This window comes from Vollenhovia emeryi, unplaced genomic scaffold (genome assembly GCF_000949405.1).
Source record: "Vollenhovia emeryi isolate VEMERY1.0 unplaced genomic scaffold, V.emery_V1.0 DF939235.1, whole genome shotgun sequence".
NCBI classification, from domain to species: domain Eukaryota; kingdom Metazoa; phylum Arthropoda; class Insecta; order Hymenoptera; family Formicidae; genus Vollenhovia; species Vollenhovia emeryi.
This window is the reverse complement of record NW_011967131.1, coordinates 332,570-341,370: the sequence shown is the minus strand read 5'-3', so window position 1 is coordinate 341,370 and position 8,801 is coordinate 332,570. Positions and strand designations below refer to the sequence as shown.

Below are 8,801 nucleotides of genomic sequence, written 5' to 3'. Positions count from 1 at the left end.
AAGCATCGTTGACACAGGCCTTAAGAACGAACGAGAGCGTAGAATAGGATGGAATCATCTCTCGCAGACGAGCTCTCCACGGATGCGGGAGGACCCGAACGAGGTCGCGCACCGAGAGATGCATCTGCGCGGTTTCCGCAACGTAAAACGTCCGTTCGGCGAGGAGTGCATCCTCGTGCGGTACTCTTGCGCATGAGGCAGAACTTTTCCTCCGCTGAGCCGCTGATAATAACAGATCGTCGAGAGAGCGCACAATGGCGATTCGTGAAAGGCCCCTCTGCGTTTGCCTTAAATGCCATATGTATTAAGCGCGGGCCGATCGCAAAGAAATTGTACAGGAACGGGCGCACCGCGTCTCTCGACAGCTGACGGGCGGATGACGAATGCGCCTCTCCGGGAATTGCCTCGTTAACGATTTCGCGTACGGCCGGCCGTTCTTCTTTTAGACATATAGGTCGTCGCAACGGCGAGGACAACGTGCAACCGTGTGCCAAGAATTTAGAGAACCGGCTGCTTCTCGCGGGGGAGAGGGAAGGGAATGGGCAGCGCGTCTACGCGTAAACAACGGCGCGAGTCGCGCAACAGCGTGCGCTTTGTATTCCCGCAAGGTGCTCCGCGGCTCGATCTAGGATTATTTATACTGTCGCTTTGTATGCAGCCCGGTGTCCCTTGAAACACCAAGTTACGGAGGGAATCGGATTCGCGGATCGATCCGTTCGCTCATTACGTTTGGTCTCTTGCATTCGACTTCGTTAAGTTTCAGACCGATTCGACTGTGCTCCAAGTGAACCCTTTTGGAGTCGCCTTCAAAGGTCGCGCGGGAGAGTACACGGATCAGACGATTTCGTGTGTCGCCCGCATTGGTACCTTTGTGTTTAGCACGAAATGGAATATGGACACGCTCCGTTCAGAACATAAATTGTCGTACGTCGCTTTTTCGAGCGGTCGCGACAACGGGGGACAAAAGGGTACCTCGTGGTTGATGCATTACCTTCGTAAGTACCTGTCAAGAGCAAAGGAATCAGAGGCGGCAACCACGACCAGGAGCGAGTCGAGATAACAACGGGCATTATGGAGATGAGTCTCTCACGAGAGGAAAGACAGAGAGAGGAAAGAAGCTCGACATTAACCGTAGTCCGAAACAGACAGGACGTTCGCCAGGGATATCCACAAAGAAGGAAAGCTTTTCCGGTGAGGGCAGCCCACGCCCTTTAATCTACGATGAACCTTCCCCTAGCAACACCCCAGCGAAAACAGCCTAATCAAACTGATGTGAAAATGCCATCAAATTGATGAGGGGATATGAGTGGTCAAAATAATGACAAAATGATGATAATTTGACTGCAAAACGTCCCATGCCTTGATGGTGATTTAAACTGTCATTTTGATGGTTACTTGATGTCAAAAATAGACAATTACTCTTTACAGGAATAAATACAAAACTAAAATACAATTATGTATATTGAATAGGAATACGACAACGACCTTAAATAAGTCGTAAAATACTTGCTCTATGAAAAAATTGTTCAAACGCAAGATGAAAGATGTGTATGCAACAAGTCAAAGAAATATCGAAGAAATTTTAAAGTATAAAAATAATTTATACATATAGTAAAATAAATGCGTTTATTTGGCTTTACGTTGGACAATATCGGCTAATGCATTTTTAATATAACCACCATTGGCTAAACATATGATCATATGACCAAAAAAGTAATGGTAAATATAATTATATTTAATGGTAATACATCGCAGTTATAATTTTATGAGAACTCCAAACGTTTAAAATATCTAGAAATTGCAATACATGCGACAAAACTATTCCGGAGATTTCTTTCGAGAAAATAACTGATTGTGAATAAGTCAAATATTGTCTCACCGTAACAGTCCAATAATAGTCCAATATTGTAAGATGGACGCCTTCTCTTATTTAGCCAATATGTCTATTGCACAATATTGGTTTAATATTACATCAATATTGGACCAATATTCTTATTACATTGTTAAATAGTGGCCAATGCATTTTCAATATAAATTTAATATTATATAATAATTATATATCGTGCAATATTTATATTAATTCTACGGCCAATATTGGCTTTACGTTGGACAATATCGGCTAATGCATTTTTAATATAACCACCACCCAGTGAGAAATGATTCGTCGATCGACGTCGAAATGATGTCGAATCGACGTCAATTCGACGGTGTTGATGTCGATTCGACGTCGTTTCGACGTCGATCGACGAATCATTTCTCACTGGGCATTGGCTAAACATATGATCATATGACCAAAAATAATGGTAAAAATAATTATATTTAATGGTAATACATTGCAGTTATAATTTTATCTATCTTTTTAATTATGGAATTATGTCCCCCTGTCCCTGCCTACCCGTATTCCGCTGTATAGTCTTATCCATTTTCCTTATACCTATTCGCGTTTCAACTTTTTGTAAATAAATCTGCAAGTCTTTCGTTAAAACTGCGACGCGATGTATAAGAGGTCCGATTTGGATTTATCCGCGCGCGATTTAATAGAGATTTAATAGAAGTTTTTTAATCTCGCACATATGCGAGAATATGTAAAGGAGGTAAGAATATAACCCACCCAAAATTTGACACAATAAAAAGAACAAATAAGAAGAAATCAACTTATTTCGTACACGACTCCATCAAAGTGGTCCATATTGACCACTTACTGCGTCGTATTCCATCGTCGGGCCAGATTGGACCTACCATTCGTTGCTCCTGGCCATACAGTCTGGTCATTTTGACCAGAGATCAGGAAGGAAGAAAACTCCTTCCATAGTCGGTTTATTATCGTCACCGACAGATATTTCGTACGGTTCGAACTATACAATGCGAGCGTCGATCGTATCGAAATGCACGATCACGAGAAGTTAATTAAATAAGAAAATTAATGTAAAAAATTTGCTGTATAAAACTAATAAAATATATTTTTACCTCCGTTATATTTATTCAAATTCGAAATTCAAGTATATATTGTATGTATATTAAAAAAAACAATTTACTTCCCGTTATATTTATTTTATTTACATTTCGCGATAAATTACAATTTATAATTTGGACAAAATTAAACAATTAATAACTTCTTGAAAATTTTTTTGAAAACCGATCACGAAGACCGACCGCGAAAATATGAAGATGCGTGTAACTATATGCATGTATTCATGCGAGACACATCTTGAAAGAATATCGCGAGATACGCATACAGAATAAATGACGTGAGACCCAGAGAAAAGGTAGATACAATTGAACATTCTAGTTAATTAATAATCTCAATTAACGTATGAAAATAATATAAAGTTTCAGCGGTCTCGACAAAATATTCGGATCTCACGTCATAGTTTTTGACTTTACATACATGTATAAATTTGCTACTGAAAAATGGATAGAATAAGTTACAAGAGATTAGCTCGACGAATACATCGTCATATTCTGCGTGAAAATATGTAACGTGCTGCAAGGAGCACTGAACCCTCTACAATGACAATCGCGATCACATCCATTCGATAGATGAAATACATTAAAGTAAACATGAAATTATGTCGTAATCTATCCATTTTTAGGCAACGAGTCTCCAGAATATATATCAATCTATGATGTATATTCTACGATCTACGAGATTCGTTACCTGAATAAAAAAACTACTCACTTACCGACCCGATGCGCAGCAGCGGAGTTGGCTACGTTGAGTCTGCAACACAAATATAGAATTCGTTAAAGCAGTGTTCAATGTAAAAACTAATATTGTAAAATATATTTGCAAAATATAGTCATCGCATAAGTAATTCTTATGCGTGTCAAACTTTATTCGATTAAATGTATAAACGATTAACGCGCGAAAGATTCTTCGCGAAAGATCTTCACGAGAATAAGCTTATATAAAATTGTTAAGGCTTTCTTGTTCACTAATTGTTATTTCGAAATGATTGAATTATGAAAGAAAACGACTCAAAAATGAACTGAAAAAGATTACTTTTACACAAAATTAAAAATAACATTTACCGTAAAGTTGCTCCGCCGGCGCCCGATGCCTCTCCACGGCCTCCTCCTCCACTCAGATTGTATCCACTCAGATTGATCCTTTGGCACACTCGCGAAAACACAAAGATCGTTCGCGCGATTTTACACTCCCGTTTATAAAGCCCGTTTGAAGGTATTCTGTTCCGTCAAGTTCGCCTCCACTTTGAGTCGACGAGTATTATATCCCAAAAACTGTCAATTCTCGAAAGTGCGGCCATCGACAGGAACGCACATTTAACGAATACTTGTTCCTCAAATGGGCTTTGAAAAGTCTTTGTTTCGATTAATTAAACGGCACTCCCGAACGCGACGAAAATGGAAACTTTAGGTTATACGCTTATCGCACTTTCCCTTTGCGTCACGCGTGATATTCACTTTGACAAATCGTCGTAGAAATCAATGATATGATTACGGATCTCGACAATTACTTACACGCGATTGAACACTGTTAATATCTTCGTACGAGACGATCGAGATCGATAGGAAATGATCGCGTTACGACGAGCGACGCGAAGACACACGCAGAACATCCGCTCCGTTCGACTGAACCGCGCCGAATGATCGTTTGTTTTCGACCGAGGGGCGAGGGTTTTTCACGGCGCTACGTCATTTCTTGGAATCCGTGCTCGGCTTTCGACCGAGTTGTTTACAACGCTCGGGCTATATGCGCTACGTCATTTCTTGGAATCCGCGCTCGGTCAACGGCGCTCGGCAAAAAAAGGTAACGCCTTTCATTCATACAGTGACAAATAAATTGTATACAATAATGAATCGATTATATTCGCGCCGCTCTACATACCGTATTATTCTTTCTTGATACGCGTTCGCGACAAGTGCGGGAAGAAATCGCGATCGCTCTCTGCGAATTGGTGATCGATATCGTGTCGCGTGATCGCCGAATCCCCGTGATTTGCCATCGATTAGCCAGCAAGACAGATATCTAGCGCGATTCACACATGAGATCTGTACATCCAGGAATCAAAGCTAGCGGACTCGAAGTTATTTCTTCATTGCGATAATCCCTGCCGGAAATAATTCTACAAAATTCTACAAAAAATCAAATATACTGCCAGAGTCTAAGAAATTCTACGTAAATTTTAAAAATGTTATAAAAATCAACATGAAATGCTAGAATTGAAACACTTTTGTTAATTCTTGTAATATTCTACAAGTAAGCAGATATTTTAATTCTTTGAGATTTTGTTATTTCTCAAATTTTTAAATCTAGTAAAGCTTTGCACTAATTTTTATAAAACTGTACATTTTTGTGAAATACTACTTGCAATAATTTCTTGATGTGAGAACAACATCACAAGTGACGAAAAAGTTAACCATTTTCGGCCCCAAGCGAGTTATGTGTGTAGATAGGCTGTGTTCGTACTCCTTATACTTCGTAGAAAACTTATATAGTTCTGGCTATCGCGTGTAACTCGCAAAGCAAACGTACTAATGAATAGGGGGATCGGTAACGGACGCAAGTACCGATCATCATCGATATTTCTAGACTGCGTAAATTACGGGGGCGATCCCCGGGTTAGAAACAGCCACAATGTAAGAGTAAAAAAGTGAAAGTATGTGTCGTAATGAGCAATTCTAATAAGTAAAATCAATAAAGGAGGCGCAATGAATCCGAAAGGTCACACACTAATAAGCTAGAATTGTGTGTGGCTCGAAGTTGACTCGTGTGAGATCAAAAATTGACGGCTCTCCACATTTCTGAAATAAATAAAAAGAGGGAATGCAAGCTTTAAAAAAATACAATTCTCTTTTTTTCCGAAAATCTATGCAGCCTGAATTGTAGAACAGAAATGAGAACGCTGCACAATATTACTGTAAATTTATACTGCTTGCACTTAAATTGTAATCGCTCTCGTCTAAAAAAAAAAAAAGAATGTGCCATCAATTTTGTCTCATTTTACAATGTTGGATAGACTTTTGACATAACGACGATGATAAGGGTTAAATATGTGGGTATGAAATCGCGATTATCTTCCTAAAGTGGGTTATATAATGGTACAGTTATAATTACAGAACACTTGTCGAATAGCGATGACGTTGGACGTACAGAAACCACATCCGCAGACAGAGAAATGTTGGTGAACGCAAATTGTCCGATCAGGATGATACTAAATTATATAAGAAAAATTGCACGTATCAGTAGTACGTGTAAATAAAAGATCCAAATCTCTAAATATATTAATTATATAATTAAGTATATAAAGCGTTATATGAAAATATTGATTTTATCGCCGATATATCATGCAATGCCGATTCTGATAAGTTACAACGTGATCTTTTAGTTATTAAGATGAGCGTAAAAATTTTATAGGAAACATTTTGTTCCAGGCGAATTTGATTTGTGCGACGAAGTAAATTGCCAACTGAGGAACGTGTCTTTTTACGAACCTTGTACAAGTGGAACGGATATTCTTCAATCAGATATAGCATACTTTATTGTCACCTTTGAACGTAAATAATGACGTGACAATTATTTAATAAATTAGAATTACAGAAAATCTTTTTCAGGGGATGAGAGCGGGCAAATGACAAATCTTACACCGCTTCTTACTACCAAGGCAGCCAAAAAATATTGCGACATGCTATCCAAGATCCAAAGACCATTGCGAAAAACTATTAAGTCTGCGCTCAAAAAGAATAACGCATAATAAATAAAGAATATTACTTTACAATTACAGCTGTAGTGTAAAATATGTACGAATCCATAAAATAAATCCACAATAGACACACTTGATATATTAAATGACATTTTTAATATATACAATATGTCGCACTGACAGAAATATATTATGAAAATTAAGAAATATAGTTGCTTATTTTAAAGTTGTACTAAAAGAACATTGCGTACATTATATATACATATATATCTATGTGTTAGTTCTTATAGTAAATTTTCATCTAATTCTCGAATGCTGTTATCCTTCGCCGTGATATCATAAAACTTCCCGTGCCTTCCGATTCCACGTTCGATGAATTTCTTGGCGCCTGGAACACCTTCTTCAAATATCAAGTGCGAAGAGTTATCCTTCTCAAATAGCAACGCCTCCTCCATATTTTTTGGCGAGAACATGGCAAAATATGCCGAAGTGCGATCCGCCAGCAAGCTCTTCTGTGGGAATTTTACAAGAGAGGTCGCCAAGTTCATCGCTGTACCCAGAGCTGGAAAAGATTGAATATTTGATTATCGATACACATATGTCATTATCAATGATTTTGTACGTTCAAATAGCTTGAAACAATAATACATATGAATATTTAAGTCCGGTAGTAAATTACAAAAATATTAGGCTACCTTCAACTTGCCTGATACTAAGTAATGATTTGGCGTTCTCGTTTCTATTTAATTTATATCTTGAAGGTACTGATTTAACTTTACTTGTTTATCTTATAAACTAGGAATTCTATATCTCGTAACATGTCTTCTCTCACGACATTTAAAATGGATACAAAGGAAGCCTTATCGTACCCGAACCACAACTGGTGTATCTTTGCGCGATTCCCCAATTGAACGCTTCCTGTGCCGTAACTGCCCTTCCTGTTAGTATCAGATCCATAGCTCTGGAGTATCCAATTATGGCAGGTAGACGAACAGTGCCCCCACATAAAATTGGAATGCCGAAACGTCGATTTAAGAAGCCCACCGTTGCCGTATCCTCCATGACCCTCAAGTCGCACATCAGAGCAAGCTCGAATCCTATTCCGACCGCATACCCGCTCAAAGCTGCGACCAACGGCTTCTTGGACAATTCAGTTCTGTTCGCCTGTAAAGAATCGAAGCTAACTTCAGTATCTCAAACAAACCGCGCCGTCTCGGAACATCTCGGATACAACGAGCAAACGTACCAGTGGTCCAAAATGTGGTATGCTATCCTCGTTTTCGCCATTGTAGTCCGCGATCTCTTTGAGATCGTAACCGGCACAGAAATTACCTCCCACCCCGTACAGCACTCCAACCAACGACTCCTCGTTGTTCTCGAATTCGTCCAGCGCCTCCGACAGCAGATGCGCGGTCGCCACGTCTAGGCAGTTTCTCTTTTCTGGTCGGTTGATACCGATCGTAGTCACCTTACCAGTCTGCTTCACCAATATCGTTTTTTCTAAAATAAAACACGTACCGAACGTTTGAACGTCTGTCTGCTGTACTTTCCAATGAGATTTCAAACGCATTACCTTTGTCGACACTCGCGTTCGTAGCAGGCTGGGAGGTTAGGGTCCGTCGCAAGTTGTTTCTCAATGTACAACTAAACGAAGTGGACAATCTCCTTAGAGAATGCATCCCTCGCGCTGTAAATATCTTCCGTGGACGTTCAATGCCTTCGAGGATGTGAACAGCTACAATGCAGCTCTTACTGAAAAAAATTTTACGGCCTAGTTTTATTAAATTTACACTACGTTACGCTAACAGGAACCATCTCTCGACAGGTAGTAATATGCAAAATCATACGAAATACGGTAACGGCTTCTTCTTCCTTTTCTTCCTCCTTTTTTTTCTTCTTTCTTGCGGCAAAATTAAATTCGCGTTTGAATACGAGTCCTACTTGTGCTGCCGGCGCTGCGTGAGACCGGTGGTGATACAAGATGCAAGGTGAAACATCTGACGGATGCGCAGTGTCAACTAGATGGTAAGTAACCTGTGGTAAGAGTCTGGACAGAAATGTCCTTCATTTTTATTGGTTTCGATGAAATATAGCAAAACCAGAGAGAAGCCTGACAGGGCCACGCCGTAGGGTTTA

At 39.5% G+C, this 8,801-nt stretch overlaps 2 protein-coding genes across 2 annotated transcripts; one reads left to right on the top strand and one right to left on the bottom strand.

The window, feature by feature from the left end:
- The first annotated feature begins 5,323 nt into the window (after nucleotides 1–5,323).
- On the top strand, nucleotides 5,324–6,720 carry LOC105560255. The gene is made up of 3 exons (XM_012009197.1): nucleotides 5,324–6,210; nucleotides 6,397–6,519; nucleotides 6,577–6,720. Exons 1-3 carry the CDS (start codon nucleotides 6,141–6,143, stop codon nucleotides 6,714–6,716), a joined length of 333 nt encoding a protein of 110 aa, XP_011864587.1. The 5' UTR covers nucleotides 5,324–6,140; the 3' UTR covers nucleotides 6,717–6,720.
- LOC105560257 (probable enoyl-CoA hydratase, mitochondrial) lies at nucleotides 6,476–8,801 on the bottom strand. Its single transcript, XM_012009198.1, has 5 exons — nucleotides 8,513–8,801; nucleotides 8,239–8,417; nucleotides 7,912–8,165; nucleotides 7,535–7,829; nucleotides 6,476–7,227 (listed from the first exon to the last, which is right to left on the bottom strand). Exons 2-5 carry the CDS (start codon nucleotides 8,342–8,344, stop codon nucleotides 6,950–6,952), a joined length of 933 nt encoding a protein of 310 aa, XP_011864588.1. The 5' UTR covers nucleotides 8,345–8,417; nucleotides 8,513–8,801; the 3' UTR covers nucleotides 6,476–6,949.

Excerpts from the sequence above, each read along its gene's own strand:
- LOC105560255 (XM_012009197.1), top strand. The coding sequence starts at position 6,141 with ATGTTGGTGAACGCAAATTGTCCGATCAGGATGATACTAAATTATATA. Across the intron at positions 6,211-6,396 it reads AAAAATTGCACGTATCAGTA|GCGAATTTGATTTGTGCGAC; the intron begins GTACGTGTAAAT and ends ATTTTGTTCCAG. Across the intron at positions 6,520-6,576 it reads CTTTATTGTCACCTTTGAAC|GGGATGAGAGCGGGCAAATG; the intron begins GTAAATAATGAC and ends AATCTTTTTCAG.
- LOC105560257 (XM_012009198.1), bottom strand. The coding sequence starts at position 8,344 with ATGCATTCTCTAAGGAGATTGTCCACTTCGTTTAGTTGTACATTGAGA. Across the intron at positions 7,830-7,911 it reads TACCACATTTTGGACCACTG|GCGAACAGAACTGAATTGTC; the intron begins GTACGTTTGCTC and ends GATTCTTTACAG. Across the intron at positions 7,228-7,534 it reads ATACACCAGTTGTGGTTCGG|CTCTGGGTACAGCGATGAAC; the intron begins GTACGATAAGGC and ends AATCTTTTCCAG.